The sequence below is a fragment of the Sphaerodactylus townsendi genome, linkage group LG13, assembly GCF_021028975.2.
Source record: "Sphaerodactylus townsendi isolate TG3544 linkage group LG13, MPM_Stown_v2.3, whole genome shotgun sequence".
Classification (NCBI taxonomy): Eukaryota; Metazoa; Chordata; class Lepidosauria; order Squamata; family Sphaerodactylidae; genus Sphaerodactylus; species Sphaerodactylus townsendi.
Window position 1 is genome coordinate 29,619,462 of NC_059437.1, and position 21,861 is coordinate 29,641,322.

Here is a 21,861-nt window from a genome sequence, read left to right on the forward strand (position 1 = left end):
GTGCATCTAGTGCAGTTAGTGAAGTAGCTTAGAATCTACTGCCCTGAATGCTCCTTCTGGCACAAGCAACTGACAGGCCAACCTTGTATGGGCAGGTGGAACACGAGAAGCTCTGGCTCTTTATTTGAGAACTCCTAGAACGCTTCCAAAGATGATAACAATGTGAAATACGTCTGCACTTTGATGGTGATCTGTAGGTTATGTAGAGAACGCTTTAATCCAAAATCTGAAATTGTTGAAAAGGAAGTTAGGTAAGGTGGTGTAGTTGAGGTTGTCTACTTTGACAAAACATAACAAAATAATTCTTAACAAAATACCCTATGAAGTCTGAATTTTTCTGCTATCTTGAGCATACATTCTTCATGTGTTCATTAACATAGATTGCAATAAATGCAGAACTTGTTATCTTTCTTAAATCCTAGCCACCGCCACACATAATAATTTGGGTGTTCTGTCATTCTTCAGAATCCTGGGCAAAATGCTGTTTGAAGTTTGTTTGTAAATTTAATGTATCAAACACAATAGAATCGTGAAAACAATGCACTTCCAATGTGTTTTCTGGAAAAAAATCAGGTTAACTCACCAGTACTGTTTCAATAACCAATAAATACCTTAACAAAGTAGTCGGTCCTTGCACTTCGTAATGATCAAAATTATCTTTTTGTTCCCCTCTTCAAAATATATGTAGGTGTTTGGGGAGTGGGGCATGCAAAGTCCAGTATTCAGAAGGCATCTTCTTTTGGTTTTGGGAACACAGAAAAAGTTGCAGGCCCATCACTCCGCCAGTGGATTCTGTGCTATGGGAGTTTGTTGGACTTACCTTGTCCTTGCAGTAGCAAAGTGCTCATAGTGCAGGTAGTTGTTCACCCAAATCTACTGTAATATGGGCACTTACAGTACTGCTGGATCCAAAAACAGCTTGGTGTCCATGGAGCTGTGTGTCAGGAAGACTCTGCTGATCTACAGTCCGTTTTGCAGGTTTGCATTTCAGCTTGGTGTCTGTTGCTGTGCAAATCCATGCAAAACTGACTGTGGTGGTAGTTGTGAGCAGTAAAGGATTTCCAGTCAGGAGGGCAGGGAAGGTGGCAGGGAGGGGGAGATGAGCGTCCCCAGCATTCAAAGGCAGCTTGAAACTGACTTCTCCCTGGGTTGGGATTTGTTGCATTACTTGTAGGTTCACTGTGAAGAGTATTGCACTTGTCCCGGCCTGTGGAGGAAAAGAAGACTTTTCCTCAGGAATGAACTCCTGGTGTATAGGAGGGAGGGTAGGGAGTTGCCCTGAAGCTGTGTTTTGCTGTTGTCGGGTGGATCACGATGCAATTTTGATTAGATTAGCAGGACGAAAATTGCACGGTATCCATCTGTAAACCGCAGGACCTTCGTTGCTGACGGGTGTTGGTCTTGTCAGTACTTGGAACACTGTAACTGTGAAGATGAAGAGTGCTGCTTAGGGGATGGGGAATCTAAACCGTAGGTAGTGTAATCTCATTGTTGGTGAAAGCAAGCTGTCTCAAATTAAGAATAAATGTTATGCCAGTGCTGACATCTTTAAAAGTGTTCTTCCCTTCTAACCTGCAGTTGTGACTTTTCATTTTTACAAAATAAAAATAAAATGCTACATCCATTTTTGTTTCTGGTGATTGATTTTAAGCTATCTCTTTCTCCCCTGTTTTCAGTGCTTCCAAGCATGAGCAGTTGGAGAAGATAGGATGTCAAGGCCTATGGTTATCATCTTCCAGGTTGCAGGAATGTTATTCAGACAATAAGATGACCCTTTTATGTGTGGTTTTGAACATTTTGAGAGTTTACTGGCTGTTGTGGGTTTTCCAGGCTGTGTGGCCATGGTCTGGTAGTTTTTGCTCCCAATATTCTAATTTTTTCTATTCTAATTACACTTACTACCCGCCCTTTACCACAGTTTAAGATTACATTTCACCCATATCTGTGGCTGGCATCTTCAAAGGCATGTCATGGTGAGATGTTTTTGTGCCATGATATCTCACTGTGACATGCCTCAGCAGATGCCAGGCATAGATACAGGTGAAAGGTTTAGGAGCAAAAATTACCAGACCATGGCCACGCAGCCTGGAAACCCGATAACCTGTTAATTCTGGCTGTGAAAACCTTTGGCATTGAGAGTTGTTACTAAACTGTAACTTGTTTGAACAGGGGCACCAAGATAATTTGTTCACATACCAAACAGCAAAATGTGACATAAGGGTAAGAGTCAGTGTGGTGTGATGGTTAAGAATGGTAGACTCTAATCTGGAGAACCAGGTTTGATTCCCTACTCCTACACATGAAGCCTGCTTGGGTGATCTTGTGCTTGTCAATTCTTAGGAACTCTCTTAGCTCCACCAACCTCTCAAGGTGTCTGTTGTGGGGAAAGGAAGGGAAAACGAGTTTGTAAGCTGCCTTGAGTCTCCTTACAGGAAAGAGTCGGCCTATAAATCCAGACTCCTTCTAATTCCAGCTGCATGAAGGGTGATCTCTTTAGACTAATAAATCCCTGCAAGTGAAAAGCACAGGTGGATTTTTAAATCAATGTAGTTTTTGGCTGCGCCAGTATTCTATTTTGTTTTAAGGGGTTGACAGTCAGGTGATGCCTTGAAAATGAATGAATGAAATGAATAAAAATGAATAAAATTTGTTCTAGCAAAAGTTTTTGTGAATTAAAACTTGTTTCACTAGACTATTTTGGCTGTCTTTCTGGATTAAAAAAAGATGACGTTATAAGAAGCCGCAGGAGGGGAGAAAGATCAGTTCGTGTTGGGGTATATTCTTGTGCCCTACTCCAGCACTGACTCATTCTGATAGCAGTATAAGTCTGGCATTTTCTGCAAGTGTGGACTGCCTCTGACTAGCAAAAGCAGGTGGCTTGGGGTGTGCGGCACAATGCAGTCTTGAAGCATTGTAAAACAGAGGACAAAAGACACCAAATGGAAACATCCAAAGCATTGCACCTAAAGAAAAAAGTTTCATTACGGCTATAAATGTCTTGTTTTTGCTCAGTACAGAATGGTGCAAATATCCCAACAGGCACAGTCTCAGAAGATGAAATGGCTTCCTCTCATAGAAAAAACAGTTCTTGGTGAATCATGGGAAGGGGAGAAGCCCATGCAAGAGTTGATCACTAACTTAGCAGAACTTACCTACTGTGACAAATGTCTTGCAGACCAGGTCTGATAGAGGAGGCTGAAGCAACGGATGGTTAATAGTCCAGTCTAAAAACACACCAGACACTGTTAGAATCAATTGTGTTAACTTCGACGCTGCAACTGAAGGCTGTCAATTTAAAATCTTTGTTGTCTTGTGGTTGGATCAGTTATATATTGAGACTGACCTTGCAGTGAGAGCTACATTCTGGAAAAATGCATTTCTAAGCAATGCAAAAGTTAAAATTGGCATTATTTTAAAAGTATGATAATGAAAACAGCCTCAGTGAGTTGCTGTGGAGGTCGGTGTTACAGCTACTGTGAAAGGAAGTGTGAATGAGGAGTATAAAGTGAGTTTTGTTCAGGAAACTGGTAGAATTAGAGTTTTGGTTATCCATCCTGATGAAACATCTGCCACATCTACAATGATGGAAACTGGCTAAATAAAATCTCAAAATAATTATTTACTGATTTTTTTTTCTTTTTCCACCACTTGATGGCAGGCTGCTTCTAAAGGAGAGATCCCTTGCTGGCTTCAAGTGATTAGGAGGCAATCTTAAAATCATGCTAAAACAAATTATTGGGGTTGAAATTGCTACTAATCTAACTTCTGACAAGATATACTTCCTTTGTATTGTCGAAGGCTATTAATGTCGAATATTATGTTGTATATGGTTTGTTTTAGTTAGCATTCTTCTCGATGTTGCTTGCATTCCAGTGGCTGCATCTGAAGATGCCAGCCACAGATGCAGGCGAAATGTCAGGAGAGAATGCTGCTAGAACACGGCCACACAGCCCGGAAACCACACAGCACCCAAATATACTTCCTTTATCAGTAGCTGGGTTATGTTTTATTGACTTATTTTATCTAGATATTTATACTCTGCTTTTTTGCCAATGAGAATCCAAAGCAGTATATGACTTTCTTCAACATTGCTCTCACAGCAATTCTGAAGCAAGTTAGGTTGAGAAAGCGAATGGCAGATGTTCACTTAGAAAGCTTACTTCTCAAGAGTGAGAATTTAAGTGCAGTTTCCCAGATCCTAGTGCAACACTAGTCCTTCTAGCACATAGGCCCAACCCTTTGCAGAATTCAGAACATCAGGCCTCTGCAAAGGAGCAAACATTCTTAAGCCTGAGGCAGTGCAGCGAGATTGTGTGGGAATTATGTTTTGGCTCATGGAAGCTTCTGCCCCAATAAATCATTAAGGTACCACAAGATTATTAAAAACAGTTGGGAATGCAGGGGTGTGTGGTGCGCTTCTGGGACATTAGCAGAGTAAGAAGAAGTGTTTAAACACAAACCCCATAAAACAAAAACCTGACATGCCCTACTCCTGTGGTTTGCTTGGTTACTAAAGGCATGCATTTCTTTTACGTCTTGATCTCTTGTTTGATACGTGAGTCTTATTCTGCTGGGCAATTGGCCTCCAAGATTTTACATTCTGCTGTTTTGAGTTTGTTTTGCCTAAACTAAAGGTTAATGTGATTGAACCAGAGGAGTCTATACTTTAGATCCTTACATAGATGGTCACACATTGCTTCATTTCTGTGAGCAGAATTACCTAGCCCAGCTGTCTTCTTGATCCTGTTGCTAGTTCCCCTTTGTTCTATACTGAGCCAGCCCATCTGTTCCATAGAGTCCCATAGCTTTTTGCCCCTTTGCATTACTATTATTAGGCATTTAGATTTTTAAATGACTTCTTTTGTGACTAGTCCTGAATATGGCTTTTTTTCAGTATATACCTACAAAGTCTTGCACTTGGAAAAGCTAATGAAATAGACTTTGTATCTTTAATCCACTAGTCATCTCAGTGGTCAGAATTATAATTAACCAAGACTGAGTCTCTCTTGGCCTTGCTAGATGATTTAAAATCCAACTGAATTTCTGTCTCCCATAGGCCTCAACTTTGCCAAAGCCAGTTGATGGGATAAGGGAAATTAATATAAATAATTAATATAAAGCCTCAAGGTTTCGGTTTTAAATATGGTGTTAATATGCAGGGCAGGAGTTTACACTTGCTGGTTTTGCGGAAAGGTTCAGTTCCTTGTTCCCTGATATATCCATTTTGGAAATGTGGATCAGATCAGACCTCAGTCCAGTGAGGCTGAACATTTTTTCTCTGTTAACCTTATTAGGTTCAGATTAGTGGTTACAGAACTGTGGATACCCAATTCAAAACCCAAATAATGCATAAAACAGTTTAAAAGCAAGAAAAACAGTGGATACAGAACCTTCTTTTCCTCTCAAGTCCCATAATTACTGAGGATCAAAGGCTCATACCAGAAGATGGCAAACTGCCCTCTTCCTCTAGTCTTCTCTCAAACTTCCTCTTCCACCCCAAATTCTCTCTAGCCCAACTAAATGATCACCACATGCTTCGATGGCTGTTGGAAACAGATCTTGTCCTGAGGAGTTTACAGTCTACCTGCCTGTTGGCTTATGAGAGTCAGTATGTTGGGGTAGCTGCGTTGGACTATAATCTGGTAGGGCTAGGTTTGTGCCTGGGAAGCTTGCTGGGTGAGCTGGCCAGACTTGTTCTGAAACCCTAATCTGCTTCATAGGGTTAGTTTGAGGATACAATGGAGGAGAAGGTATAAATAAGGTTAACACATTTTACACCCATTCTTCTAATGAATATGAAATATTTGAGAGTGGGAGGGGATGGTAACTTTGTTGTGAACTACTTCAGAAAAATGGTAGAATATATATAAATTAAAACTCTTAATTTTAATGTGGCTGTCAGTGACTGTTGCTTTTCTGTCTCTACCTTAAGCAGTGATGGCTTCATGTTTCTGAGTGATCCATGCACAAAATAGTGTGCACCTCTCCTTAGTGCTGTGACCTGTTTTCTCACAGTCCCCTGAGTCCAGTTCCTGTTTGCAACCAGAGACGATCTAAGGTAGTAGTTACTGCTCTTTCCTGATGTCTCATGGAGAGGGCAGGAAACTGGTCACTGATACCAGAGAAGAGGAACAGCAGAACGTTGGGACATGGTCTTCAGCTAGTGTCCAACTCTTATGTCAGTCTTTTCTGCTGTGACTGTTCCCTTTCTCCTGCTGCCTCCCAAGTGTCTGATATGACACTACCTTCCTTGCTAAAATCTTTGGCTTTAGCTGTGGCTTTCAGGCAAAACATTGCCAATGTGCATAGTGCAGCAATTGAGAATGCTAAATCAGGACTGGGGAGAGCTCCATTCACATTCCAATTTAAACGTGAAACCTGAACTCAGCCTACCTTTCCGTTCTTGTAAGGATAAAATAAAATGAGGAAAAAACACGTACGTTCTGAGTTCTATGGAGGGATTTAAAAAATGTGATAGAACTGTGTTTCTATTACTATTCGGTTACTCTTAGCCCTCTCTTCCTCTGGGTTATGGTTGTCATTCAGATTGAAAACTGTAGGGCAGGGAGCTATTTTGTGTATGTTATTTTTGTTGATACAATCCTCATCCAGAATCCAGCCTACGTCTTCAACAGAGTGCCCTCTAGAGGAGCAAAAATCCTTGCAACTTCCTTCCCAGCTCCTAGCTGAAAAATAGAGCAAGCTGTGAATTAACAACATGTTATCAGGAAAGACAGCAATAAAATAACATGGAATCAAAGAGAGAGAAAACCCAATTCTGAAACCATGAGTGATATGTTATAGTGGTGGCTGGAGCCTACTGAATGTTTTTAATTTTGGAAAGATGCTGGGGGGTGACATAATAGCAGCAATAAAGCAAAACCCAAGATCTATTATCACCATAGTGATGGGGCCAACTGATAAATATTGGCTCTCTGAGATGCTGCTGAATGTCCAGTACTGTGGGTACTGCAATAAATCTTTTACAGTTTTTAAACTCCGATTTGAAAGAAGACAGATGAAATACTTATCCCTTTGCAAACAACTCATGGGAGTGGAGTGTGCTGATCCTTTATCTGAGGCTGGATAAGAAACCAGTTGTGAGTGGAAACCAACTCATAATTTTTGAGACAGACTAGGGGGGAAACTACCACAAAGCATGGGTAACATCTACCCACGCAGGTCCTGATGTAAAGGGCAGTCCTAGAGTGAGTGATAACTTTTGTTTAGCTTGTAACTTTCCAAGGAAGAAGAAACTGTGGGTGGCCTTGGGGTTTCATGAAACCACAGCGAGTGTATAGTTATGCTTATCCTATCTCAAAAATGATATTGTAGAGCTAGAAAAGGGCAGCTGAAAGTAGTAAGTGATTGGAACACTTTCCCTACAAGGAAAGGCTAAAGAATTTGGGTATTTTAGTTGGAGGGTGGAAAGGAAGATGGCAAAGACAGCATAGATTTATATCGAAACATCATGCATTGTGTGGCGAAAGGAAACAGAAGAGCTGTCACAAGGTATTAATATGTGGGGGCCACTAGGGAAGCTGATGAGTTTGATTCAGGACAGATGAAAGAAATCTTCATACTTCATACAATTGTTACAGAATATTCTGCCATGAGATGTGACAATAGCTGCTAGCTTAAAAGCTTTACAAGGGGATTGGATGAAAGAGCATAGGAGTATATTTATAGCTGAATAATGTCCATGTTCAGAGAACTCAATACCAGTTGGTTGAGGAAAATATAGGAGTAGGGCTTTGGCTGTTATCCCCTGCTTGTAGGCTTCCCAGAAGCAATTGTTTGGTCACCGTGAGGAAGAGGTTGCTGGATTGCGTGGACCTTTCTTCTGATTTTAAATTCTTAGGACATTTACTTAGGGAGTGTTCAGTCCCCTAAGCAAGCTCTCTAAATGTCCATGTGAGGGCAACAACTTGAAGCCATGCCTTCAGCACAGAGTTCTTTGCATGGAGAAGGTCCCAAGTTTATCTTCTGACATCTTTGGTTAAGCTTGGAATGAGATGAGCACATGTAGTTCTATTAGATGTTTCTTCCTGGTCTATAACATCTATGTATCTTGGCCCAATGAATAAATGTTTTGATACAGTTTTGCTGCAAGTTCCAGATTCTTGGATTTAATTACAATTTTCTCAACACTCTGTGAATTTCTACCAGGCCAAATATGATTCACTACACAGGATGACATTGGTGTCAGCCAATTGTCTTATTAGCTTCTTAAAATCACTTGTTTGCAAAGCTGTGGTCTGTAAGTCCTTTGTGTCCATTAAGAAATGTTATATTTTTAAAGCGCAAGATGAATGGTATGCATTTTCCATAATCCTACCTTATTATTTTGCAGTCTGAATTTCACAGCAAGCCCCTGAAATCTATAATCTTATTTCTGTGTGTTGCATGAGAAAGTTAAAAAAAGAATGAAGCACTTTGCAATTAGCAGTTGGTGGAGATGACTCTTCCCAGGTTTACTGGATAATAGCTACATTTATCCTCTTTCATATTAAAAACCTGATGTATTTTAGTTAATTGTTATATTATTATAACCAACATGGGGTTCCAGAAGTTTTGGAGTGTGAAGCAATGGAAAGAATAGTGCTAAAGCTGTCCCTTTAAAGTGTTGCAAATGATTTTTAAAAACCTGATAAGCAGGATCTTCTTGCAGTCATTATCCAGGCAGTGGTACCAATCCTGCATGATTAGGGGCAATATGTTATGCACAAACATGAGACAAAACCCAATTATCCTCCTCTTCTAAAGAAGTTAAACTTTGGTGCGGGGGAAGGGTTATACACCCTCCTCTCCTCTCCAGTGTCTCTATTCCAGATTGCCCAAATGAAAGCTGTTTTTCTACAAAAGAAATAGGTGGTTAGTAGTTTCTTTATGTGCATTAAAAACTACAGGTCATTACTGCTCCATGGGGTGACATGAAGTAACTTCTTGATGTTCACTAGGCAGACTACGTTTACAAAGTGGTTTGCCATTGTCTATTCTAGTTGTCTACACTTTAATCATCTTACCAACCTCAGAAGGATGAAAACCTGAGTTAGCCTTGAGCTGGTTGGCTGAAATCAACCTCCCTTGGGATTGAACTCAGGTCATGAGCAGAGCTTTGACTAAAATACTTCACCTTTCCACTCCTTACTTCAAAAGTAATGGGGGGGGGGGGGTTTGCAAGAAAAAGAGTCTGGTTGACAAGGTTGAGCTGCCATAAAAATTGAAGAATCAAAACAGTTTCAAACCAAGCAAAATATATAATGTAGAGTAAGGCGGTTTTAACAAGTCCCTGAACATCCAGAAGCAAGGTGGCATGAGGAAACCTGGGGCAGGGAGGATTCCCCAATCCAGATGCCACAACTAAGAAAACCCTGCAATTTGGAGGGAGTTCATTACCTGCACAGAAAAGGTTCTTATCTCTAGGTACTTAAGTTCAACCTGTTGAGTTTTATTGCGCCGAACAAGCACAGTGCACTGTCTGGAATGCATCCAGAGAGTGGACATTTGAAATGGGAGTACTGATCTAATGTGCTTTAAGATAGACACCCTCGTCATTTCATACAGTTGAGCTTTACACCATGCCTTTTAGGTTGAACCTGGAATCATTTTGTCCAGCAGACTGTTGAGCTGCTCTTGCAAGTAGATTACAGTCTCACACTTTTCTGGCAGTAATAATTATTCTGTATTTCCATAGCAGATGCTGACATTTTATTCTGATGTCCCAGAATTAAATGTCAAGTTATTCCTGTTTAGAATGTAACATTTACATTTTTTCAAATATTTCATCTGCAGCTGTATTTTTACTTGACTGGCTGCTCAGGAAGGTGGGGAGGATGAGGCAGAAAGACTCCTCTGAAGAACAGGCTTGTAAATGCTTCTCTGTAGAACTAGCTCTACATTAACTGGAGACCATGGAACCCATGGGCCAAGCATCCTCTTTAATGAGTGACTTCCTTGGTGTCTTGATGATCCAGTTTGGAATTTCCCAGTTTAGATTAAGGGAAGATAATGATAGAGGTTCATGAAGTTATGCATAGTGTGGAGAACATGGAAGGAGAACACTTTTCTTTCTATGATTTGGGCTACTATTATCATTGGGGGGTTCTCTGCAAACATGGCAGGGACCATTGTTTCATCATGCTCCTTTTGGAGTCTGGAGACACAACAGATGAACTGTAACACAATACTCAGCCTTCATATCTGCTGTCTTGTACAGTGAAGCTGTTGTGCCTTTTGTCATGAGGAGATGCTATACTTTCTCCCTTCAGGTTCCACCCCTGGATCCTCGTGAACAACCCTTCATGGGTCCCATGTGGGTATGAATGATTCCCTTATGTGTTTCTCTGCTCTGTCCCTGCTCCAGGTCAAAGCCTGACCTTTCAGCTGAGAGTGTTTTGTCATCCTTGGTGGTACATCTCCTGTGTGAGTCACAGTTGCTTGGCACATGTCCTGTCCCCTGACATGGAGGCTCACTTCTGTCCCCGAGGCCTGCTGAAGTTTCCATCAGGAGGGTCTCCACCTGTTCCTATTCTCTGACTTCAGGGTGATCCTGGCTAGGTGGGGGGCTTGTTTAGCTGTACTTTCTCAAAATATTAAAACTTGGCAGCACCCAGGAAAGTTGGTGGGGATCTTGATTAATGACAGACAAAATAAAATAAAACACTTCTTCACTTAATGCACAATTAACCTGTAGGACTGTTGTCACAGGATATCAATAGCCTGTTGCTTAGTTGGCTTTCATATTTGTTATTTTAAAGTGTTTTTTATTCTGGCTTTCTCTCCTGCACAGCCAGACTCAAGACTGTTTACAGTGAAAGTCATATGAAATAGACAAATCTGTACTGCTTTGATTGCCATAGAACAGGGGTAGGGAACCTTTAACACTCAAAGAGCCATTTGGACCCGTTTTCCACGGGAAAAGAAAACACTTGGAGCCGCAAATAATTTTTGGCATTTAAAATAAAGATAACACTATATATATTGGGGTTTTTTAACCTTTTACTCCGCTCATTCTGAGAAGCGCATGGATGTGCCCACCCCGCTGCCTGCAGGGCGGGCAAGGATGAAGCCGGTGGCTCCTCCTCGCTGGCCGCCAGGAAAGCGTCTGTCCCGCTCCAATGGGGCGGGCGAGAGGGGAAGCCCGCGGCACGGCCCAGCCGACGGCGGGCAGTTGGTGCGCCCGCCCTGCTGCCTGCAGGGCAGGCAAGGATGGGGCCGGCGGCTCAGCTCGTGGAGCCGCAGTGTAAGGGCAGAAGAGCCGCATGCGGCTCTCGAGCCGCAGGTTCCCTACCCCTGCCATAGAACTGCTGGTTTTTATCTTTCCGTGATGTGACTATACAGTTTGTTTTTATACTGATTTTTATCACCGGTAGATGATTAACATTAGTTCCATACCTTGGGAATTATTTTTAGTTAAAACCACATTACAGATCTTCTAAACAAGCTATTATGAAGTGGTGGCTTCAGTAATACATTCAGTTTAGAAAGAACGTTACTTATAATGGTGCTAACAGCGATAGAGTAATACTGTGCATGTGGTGTACTCCTATATGACATTTTTGTTTGGGTAATGGTGACATTAGAAAAAGGGGAAGCCTGCGGGCAAACATCATCTGTTCCCCTTAGACTGAAAGTATTAATGAACAGGAAGGACAGGGAGGACATCTTCTGCACCAATGGTGCAGGCTGTCTATTCTTACAGAAAAATAGCAGGAGATTGAAAAGATCCCCCCCCCCCAAAAAAAAACCAAATGAGGTGTAGGTTTTGCATGGAGGGTCCTTTAATCACCACAAAATATCTGTAACAACAAACATGTGCTGGTTCTGGGCACCTGGGAAAAAACTAGAGGGAATTTAATTACCTGAGCAGAAAGGCCAAGCTATTTCTGAGTCTACATCAGTCCTGCCCTCCCCACGTTCCCTCTTGTAAATGTATTTATTGATGTACTATTCTGCCCTGTCTTTCTGTTTCCAAAACCCACATCTAATAATAAAAGTACTGTTCGGGAGAACTTACAATTTGGCCCTCAACAGAGGCAATTCCTTTAGGGGCTAGCTTATGTCCATATGTGTCCCATATAATGTACAGAAATTATGAATACTGGGCTATCCCCAAGTCTCTCCTGGCATTATCTTCCCTGTGGCCAGTCACCTTGAGTTATATATAGTTGACAACTTCTCTCAGGATTCTCTCTCCTTCCCTAACATAGGGATGCCAGCAATCTGAAGGGGGGAAGTCCTGTTTCTCTATTAGAGGCTTAATGGACTTTACCAGGTGATGTTATTTTCCTCCCTGCCATGGAAAGCTTCACCTGCCGATTTCCACATATTAAGCCGGTGTTAAAGGGACAGAGACATTTTATGGCATGGTAGCAACCCCACTCTGAAAACTTATGGTGCAGCAAATTCTTAAAATGCAAGGGTTCTCATTTGCGCATAGATGAAATATAATTTGTTTTAGTCACTATCTGACCCTTAAATGAGGAGTATCGACCAGTCTGTGTTTTCTCTCTGCACATTAGAGAAGCATCCCCTGCTACTAGGACTGCTTCTCTTCTCAAATTAGGATTTTATTACGTTAATTCTTGATTTTTCTTTTGCTATATCTAGAAAAAACGATTTTAAATTAGTATCTCATGTGTATGTATACATAAGAATCTTCCATTAAATGTTTTAGTAAGACATGGAATATATTTATATTTAATAAACCATTCCAACTCCAATACAGGGTTTTTATTCTACCTCTGCTATTTCAAATTCCACATTTAAAAATTCCACTATATCTCTGGGAGAAAAACTGGAGATCAAAAGGGTGAAGATGGGGGTAATAAAAGAGCTCAGATAAAAGCCATCACAATAATACATAAGACCCCTTTGGTTTCCTGCATTTCAGTCATCTCATCCAGAAATTACCAAGAAAATGTCCCCAAATGCCCTTGCAGTCTGCTAGCCAATCCTGAATCTTCAAAAAAGATTTGTTCATTTATAGCTAATTTTTTCATCTCTTCAGCTCACTCTTCTGGGTAGGGTTTATATTTTTCCATTTAGATAGAATTAACCTCTTTGCTACTTGTGTAGATCTGTAAAAACTGACTGTGTTGCTTCTTTTCTAGCAATGCTTGAGTATTGGTAAGAATATAACAATATGGTTTAAAACCAAAATCTGTTCCCAAAACTATAGAAATTTTGTTTGTTGTCTTTTACCAAAAGACCTGAACCTCTGGGTAAAACTGCAACACATTCATTAGATCAATCTGACAGCAGCCAGAACTCTTAAATTTTGCAGTATAGGTTAAGAACATGAGAAGAGCCCTGTTGGATCAGACTAGTGGCCCATCTAGACTAGCATTCTGTCTCAAACTAGCCCAACTAGGTATTCTGTAGGGTCCAGAAACAGGAATAGGGGCTAAGGTCTTCCCCTGATATTGCCTTCTAGCACTGGTATTCAGAGGTCTGCTGCCTTTGAACTGGAGGGTCACTTTATGACTAGCAACCATTGAGTTGCAGTCTGTGAATTAAAACCATCTTCTTGGGAAATGAATGAGCATTTCAGCCTCCCTGGACATTCAGTAACAGATGTAAAGGAAAAGCAACACACACAGAGAAGCTGAGAGCCTGACTAGATGTTAAAAAAAATTGCAATGTTAAAAATTGTAACGGGGTCCAATTTGGATTGGGACTACTGTATAAGAGAAAGTGGAATTCCTGCCTTCTCCCCTGGGTGCCACAGGAGAAGCATTATTTGCTCTTTTGGCAACCATGGAGTATGCTGAATGCTTGCATATGCTGACTCCTCACACAGAAAATGCTCCTCCCACCATCCTTGGGCTGTTTCAGCTTATGAAAACAACACAGGGGAGAAAGCAGGAATTCATCCTTCTCTCAAACCACAGCCCTAATTTGAATTAGGCCTTGCTATGGGTTTACTCCCACCAGGAACTAGCAGCTACAGTATATCTGCAAATTCCTATGGTAGAATCATGCAATTTGAAATGTCTTCTTAAACTCAAAAAGAAGCTCCAGCAGGAAGCTGCTGGCTTGAAATTCATCAGCAAATTTTACATCCTCTATGTTGGACTCAATAGAGACTGTGAGTTATTAGCTCGTCACAAATAACTGCCATCTTACTTTGCCAATTCAGTAGAAGATGGGAGTTATCTTCCAGCTCTGGCTGGATTATTTACTCTTTCAACAGGATCTTGTTTTCATCTGAGCTCTGTAATGCAATGTATGTATTCCAGAATCCTGGATCCCCCTTTTTTAATAAGTCCCTCCTCAACTTATGTTTATATGTTTATATGTCTGCAAATAGAAATCCTATGAGCTAACGGTTCATGCCTCTGGCAAAGTGGAATCTGACGGCGTTGCACTACTCTACTTTTTCAGCCTAAACAGAATATTTAGTGTTTTATTTAAGACTTAAATATTTAAGTGCATGAGTTTGAGAAGCTACCACAAGGGTTTGATGCTGCCATAGACTGAACCAGGCTATCAACCTAAGTTTTGTGTACTCTAACTAGCAGCATTTTTTTCAGGGCTGCTAGCAGAGAAAAGTGTTTCTCCAGTACCTCCTATCCCAGTATTAATGGGGGGTGACCCTGCTTAAAGTCTGAAATTCTGAGCTTGCACACTATTTTTGTATCATTTTAGTTGGTAATAATACATTTTTTTTCTTTTGACTAATGCTGCTAATGCCACCTGTATCCAGTTCCAAGCAGAGTTTGTGAATTGCTTTTGAAAGGTGTTTGGTTGGAACATATCCTCTAAGTGAAGCAGTTTCTTGAATTGTGGGATGATGAAGGGATGTCAGGATGGGGCCTGACATCAATACAGGAAGGAGGTGCAAGGACTCACATCTGCCTGTGGGGAGGGGGGAAAGCTGTCTTCACCTCTGATATGTTAATGGACCTTTCCTGCTCTTTTGTTTTCTTTGATGCTTGCAACTTTAATCAAAGTAGATGCAACTCTGGTGCCAACCTGGGGCGGGGGGGGGGGGAGGCAGCGGCAGGTGGCTGACTATCACTGCACTGTCCTTGAGATGCTCAACTCCTAAACATTCTCTTTTTCCCTATAACTTTTTCCACATTCCATGAGAACTTGGCAGGGGGGATCGGGAAAACCCTGGAGATAAATGTAATAATTTTGCTATAGCTTTCCAGAGCTGGCTTTACCAAGCCAGGTACCAGCTGTGTTCAATAAAGACTTCTGATCAAGTATTCAGAGCCTGTTTATTGACTTCAGTCTGAGACCTGACGAGGGGCCAGAAGAGGTTGCTATGCACACATCCATGATATGCTTTATCCTTGTAATTGTAAACTGCCAATATGGACAGAAAAGCAGAGTATAAATCTAATAAATACTGACACTGGATGTGGATATTCTGTACAACTATACTGGCTAACAGGTATTGTTCAGCAGTCATCCTTCATTAATTAACCTCATTTTTTAAAACAAAAAAATCTATACATGTAAATATCAGCATTGCTTGCAATAAGGTTAATGTGTGCACTTGGATCTCCTCTCCCTCACCTTTGCAAACATGGTTCTACATGAGAAAAGGAGAAAAATAACCTGTATTCATTGTTGATCTATCATTCCTAATTACCTTTACTGTATCCACGTTGTGATGGTTTTGCTCCCCAAATTAAGAACTCCTCACTGCACATTTTTAAAAGTACGTAGCAAATTAGCATAGATGGTTAATGGGCATTAAGCAAGACCACCTCTGTGGCTGTTCTTTTTAAAGCATCTCTTATGAACCCACACAAATAGTTTCCTCCTCAATTATTTTAAGTGCCCTTTTCTGTATTTTTATTGTTAATGTAAAAAAAAACACAAACCCCCTAACATTCCCATTTATAGCTACCCATTGTCATGGTCAGGGAGCCGTTGGTGGCTCCTTTACAGCTCTGTAAAGGCCAGCTGTGTTTATGTACCCAATCTGGCTTGAAACATCCTCGCATTGTACATGAACTCTTACTGGACTGTATCGGCTTTATGGTGTAGAGAATCCCTTCCCATAACGATGACCTTTACAATATCGGTGTAACATTTAAAATAAATGAAACGTACACCTCAGTTGTGAAAACAAATCCAACCATCTTTTCCATGGGTGCAGAAGTGAAGAGAGAGTCCCTTTGGGCTGATCATGGGATCTGTTTGGACAAAAGCAATGTGTGAATGAGATTTACAGAAGGAACTTGGGAGTTTGTGAAAAGCTGGCTGGATCCCACCCACAGTCTGTAGCAGTTTACCCATCACTGCAACTTAGTCCATAAGTTTAATGTGGATTGCAGGTTTATAATTGGAAGGGGGATGGACCCTCACTACTCTGTTTCTGATTCAGTCCTAATAGACTACCACCCATAGCACACACTTGCCTATTAGCATTTGCTGTGCTCAACTGCTTTGGACTAGAGACGTAAGCTTAGTTTGAATATTTGTTTTACCAGACAATCAACTTTTTATTGTTTAAATATTAACAAGGTTACAGTCTTTCTAACCTATGTAACATATCCTTGCATATTATCAGTGCTGCTGCTGATTTTTGATCAAGTTTCTTAACCTGTTAGTATGTTCTGGAGTCAGTCCTGTGTGCAGATGATTAACAAGTAAAGCCAGTTTTGGGATACACACACATTCAGCAGGCTCAAATGAACCTGGAATCAATGCACAGGCCACCCATTTGCCAATTTACTAAGCCTTCTCTACCAGATGTAAACATATATATAACATGTAACATATATAAGCCTTCTCTACCAGATGTAAACATAACACATGTAAACATATATATAAATGGTTTATAGTTTAAGCATAATATTTGGACAATACTACTTTTTTTTGGGGGGGGCGCTACAAATATTTTAAATACATGAATAATATAATATAGAGGGCCAAAAAGTACATGCAAATATTCATCTCATCTATCAACAGGCAAGAAAAGGAATGCTGTCAAGTTGCAGCTGGCTCATGGTGACCCCATTTACAGGACAATCCAGGCAAGAGATGTTCAGAGATGGTTTGCCATTGCCTTCCTCTGCATATCAATACCAGCCCCCAGGGGATGGGGCGGTATAAAAATCGAATAAAATAATAATAATAATAATAATAAGTGGTCTGCTATTCAAGATGAAAGAAATTCACATTTGATGGTGGTGCTTGCACAAGACTCAAGCCTTAAGACTGTTTGGGCTGCAGCAGATCAGCACAGCTTGTGGAAGTTACTGACTCAGTTCCTGGTATCCCCAGTTGAAGGATCTCATATTGGGGATAATTCTTGTATGTGATCCTGGAAAGCTGCTGCCAGTCATAGGAGACAATAGATGGGCCAATGGTCTGACTCAGTACAAGGTAGCTTCATACTATCAGCAGAAATTCTGGTAGAGTTGCCAACCAACTAGCCAAAAAAGTTTTGTCCCTTTAACAGTGGCTTTATGTGTAGAGAAAGGCAGCTGAAGCCCTTGATGGCATGGAGGTAAGTAACATCACCTGGTAAATAATATGCTATTATGCCTCTGTTAAAAGGACAGAACACCTTTTCTCCATACTGTTAGAAATCCTAATTCTGAGGACCTCAGTTAAGATAGGAACAAAGTAAATTCCCACTGATGCTATAAAGGTTACTTAAAAAAAAAGAGCCTTTGCACTAATTTCTTTGTAATCTCCAATGTATCTTCCACTAATGCTATCCTGGGCAAGTGATGCTGAGCAAGTTGGAAAAACTTACTCATGTGGAATTATTATGAGTTAGTGCCACAGTTAATCCAGGCACCTGCCTGCTGCACATGTGCAGTGCTCAGTTGCAATGGACCTGATTCAGTCTTCTGCCCAGCTCTTCTTCTGCACCAACCACGTGATTCTATATTATAAGTGCAGATTCCTGCATGTAGAGACAACTGTTTGGTGCACCAGCACAAATCTGTGCATGGTTTGCACTTAGATTACCAGCAACAGTCCGTCCCTATCATATAATTTCCTGTTCTGTACAACATCTCTACCTTGATCTAGATGGGCTGCAACAGCCTGATCTTGTCAAATCTCAGAAGCTAAGTAGGGTCAATCCTGGCTATTACTTGGATGGAGACCACCAAGGAATACCAGGGTCACTATACAGAGGCAGACAATGGCAAACCATGTCTGTTAGTTTCCATAAGTCACCTGTGACTTGACAGCACTTTACAAAAGCACTCACACACACGGTCTCTAAGAAGCCTTTATTGATCAAAATCTTTGCCTGCCATTCCATTTACATTATGGCTATTCTAGCATACCATCTTCCTCTGCAGCAGTGGCATAGTGGTTAAGAGCAGGTGTACTCTAATCTGGGTTTGATTAGAACTGGGTTTGATTCCCTGCTCTGCCGCCTGAGCTGTGGAGGCTTATCTGGGGAATTCATACTAGCCTGTACACTTCAACACATGCCAGCTGGGTGACCTTGGGCTAGTCATAGTTCTTCTGAGCTTTCTCAGCCCCACCACCTCACAGGGTGTTTGTTGTGAGTGGGGGGAGGGAAAGGAGTTTGTAAGCCCCTTTTGAGTTTCCTATAGGAGAGAAAGGGGGGATACGAATCCAACTCTTTTTCTTTTTCTTCCCTTTGATATATTTTTCTTTTTAGAAGGGCCATATTTGACTTTGGAATAACAGGTAGTGTCCCATGGTTGCAAAACCTTGTTCACAAGTACTCAAGAGTAAGTCTCACTGACTTTTGTGGGACTGACTTCTGAGTGAAATATAAATATTTTATTAACTAATAAATGCTTCACTTTAGCTGTAAAACCCAGCTGATTAGTCAGCTAACATTCCTTTAATTGGGTGATTATGCGGATTCTTCTTTTATACATGTTCTAGGATTAACCTTGGCACTCCTTGGGGTTGAACCCAGCCAAGGACAGTAAGTTTTCTGTTAAAGACAGGGAATCTGATTGAAGAGAAAGGGTGACAGCAGGCAATTTGCAGCCCTAGATGTGTGTATGTGTGTGCAGGTAAAAGTCAAACTCTTCCAAGACCATCTTCCTGGGACTCCTTCCATTTGTACCTCAGAGAACGAAAGTGGCCAGAAACCTCCTACCCAGCTGGCTCCTATGCCTTTAACACAAAAACAAGCAGTGGGGTTTTTCATGGCTTGGAGCACAACACAATTAGCTCCTAATTGGTGCACACAAGACTGTCTGTAAGGGGACAGCTACAGGAGCTAGCTCAAAAGTTGGCAATTGTAGCCCCTGCATGGCACAATCCGCAGAGCTTGGTCCGACCCAACAAGGTAGTCCTAGCGTCCTTGACCAATAAAACGGTGGTACTGAACTCCTGCTTCAAGGCCAGGCGGCGGAGAGAGCAGAAATCAAGATCGGTCTTCACATTTTGCTCCAGTCCAGAGCAAAAGCCAGAGCTGCGCTTTCCAAAACGCACGGCTCAGTTCTGCTGCCGTTTAGATTCCCGACTCCGGCTCCTAGTTTTGGAGCCAGCCCTTGTCCTTTGAAGGGCATTTTGCGTCCCAGTAATTAGCAATCACAACAGCCGCGCTTCTGTGGCCCCGCGCAGCTACCTGCAGTCTTTGTAACGAGCAGGTGACCTGCTTAATCTTCATGACATAGGGAGTTTCAGCTGCGGCTTTCTGCAGAGCAAATGCCTGTTAAAGTCACAGAAAAGAGGCTTGAGTACCCCAGCTGCTTGTGGCCGCTGGATGTGTAATCGCTCCTTTCCGTCTCGTTCGGTTACGTGGGGTGGGGTGGGGTGGGGTGGGGTGGGGAGGGGAGGGTCCGCTTCCAGCTGGGTCTCCTCAGTGTTCTCCAGGCGCAGCAGCAGGTCCCCCGAAAAGTGGGCAGGTAGCCGGCCGCAGAGTTCGCCCACCCGGAGCCAATGAGAGGCGGGGAAAGTTCGCAGGGAGCCAATCAGCGCGGCGCGGGCCCCTCTTGTACTGCGGTGCGCTTGCTGGCTGCTGCGCCGCTCGGAGGGGTGGTCTTGCTCTGGGCTCTGCTGTTTGGAGCGGAGGCGACGAGTTGGAGCTCTGCAAGCCGGCCAGGAATGCGCTGCCGCTGCCGGGACGGGCGGTGAACCCGCGCGGGGATGGCTGGCGGTGGAGCAGCAGCGGTGCGCCTTTGCGCGCTCCTCTGGCTCGGCGTTGTGCTGAGCGTCCGGGCGCAGTCGGCTTGCCAGGGCGTTCGCGCTGCTTTCCAAACGGCCCCGCAAGGGGCGAAGTGGCTGCCGGAGAGCCCGGGCGCAGGTGAGCAGCTAGGGGCGGGGGCGGCTGCTGGTGGGCTCCCCAAGGCTAGAGCTCCTGGGCGGGGTGAACTGCCGGGCTACTCCTGTTCTACGGTGGTGAACAGTTCTGTGAAAAAGCCGCAGGTCGCCAGACTTAGTTACCGCCACCGCCCCTTCCCTTTGGCCCCGTGCCGTGCGAGGCTCAGGGGGGCTTCTCCATAGGCACTCGTTTTTCCACCGAGCTATGGCGGAATCAGGTCTGGCACCGCTGGGCAGCCCGGCCCGGCGCGTTCTGCTGACTGGAGCGGCGAAGCAGGGCAGTGCTGGATGCCCGAAACTGTTGAAGTCTGCCCGTTAAGTTTCGTGTTTCCCGGTCTAGAGTCCGGCGTGAGCGGTTACGGCCATTTAAGAATGAAGGGCGCGCTTCTGGGGAATGCAGGTGAAACTCCGGCGGCGAGCAGGGGCAGAAAGTCCCGAGGTTGAGTCTGATTGCGCTATTTATGGCCTTAAAAAGACCGTGCTTGATCTGTCCCCTGTGCCTATTCTCCAAAGTCTCGTTTCCGACGGAGTCCTGGTTGGAGTGCTCTCAAGCAGGGCACCCAGGTGGTACCTTTCCTTTGGCTCCTTCATTCAATGGTATCCTGTTCCTGCAGCTGGAGGTTCTATTTGGCTGCTGTGGCTTATGGACACTGCTGCACTGGATTTCCCTGTGCTGTTGAAGGGCATGTCTCTTCTAAGGAGGTGCCCTGTGTAGTGAAAGGCATTGCATGTGGTGTGGAGATAGTGAGAAGATGCCAACTTCCCTGCATAACTGCTGAGCCAGGTGTTGAGTGCATGTGGTGGGTTTAAGTCAGTATTCTAAACAACATCTGGGAAGACCCTCTTTGAGAAAGGGAGGTGGTGCCCTGTGCCCAGGCATGTTGGTGATTCATTTGTTTGGTCATGGGGCATTCCCAAGTGAAAAGAACACAAAAGAATATGTTTGCTGAACAGCAAAACCACATACAGGTTTTGCTGTGATGGCAACCAGATGAATTTCTGGGGAAAAACTAGCCTTGTGTCCCCTTCCTTTCTTCTTCCTCTGTTTTCCCAGCTTCTTTGTATTGGCTTCAGAGAAGGAAAAATACATTTGCAGGCATGTAGTAGATCTGAACATTTGAAAGCTTTTCCTGTAACAATATTTAATCTTGTTCTTCAAAGCCACTGTTGGTCTATAGTCTTTCAACGCTGTTCGTTACTCTCGAGAATTCAGTATGGCTGTAGAACTTCTGCAGTTGCTTCTCCCTCTGTGTGGGTGTATATTGGGGGGGGGGGGAGCTAGTTAGTTTTTAGTGGAACTGAGAAGGCCCTGGCATTTCACTTCCTGCAAAGTTAGGGGAGCTTGTGTGAGAAATTGATCTGGTTTCTTGAAGAAGCAAAAGTCAAGTTTTCTGTTTCCAGCTTTCTTTACCTACTACAGTATGGAGGCTTTTACTTGCTCAGGAAGTAATTTCCAGCAGGCTGAATAAATAGATGCCACACCAGTTGCTGTGGCGTGTGGATCTCCATATCACTAGGGGGCTCCTTCTTTCTGTGGCTTTTAAATTGTGCTTGGATTCTGGGAGTAAAGGGTCAGTGAGGGCTGCTGGCTAAGAGCTTTCTCTGGTGCCCCTTTTGCCTGAC

General features: G+C 42.8%; 1 protein-coding gene across 1 annotated transcript in view; it reads left to right on the top strand.

The window, feature by feature from the left end:
- Positions 1-19,953: 19,953 nt before the first annotated feature.
- The window catches only part of GPC3 (glypican 3), a 297,585-nt gene continuing 295,677 nt past the window's right edge, over positions 19,954-21,861 (top strand). The window contains exon 1 of the mRNA XM_048514801.1: positions 19,954-20,221. Coding sequence (XP_048370758.1) covers positions 20,065-20,221 — 157 coding nt within the window. The 5' untranslated portion in view covers positions 19,954-20,064. The remainder of the gene's footprint in view (positions 20,222-21,861) is intronic.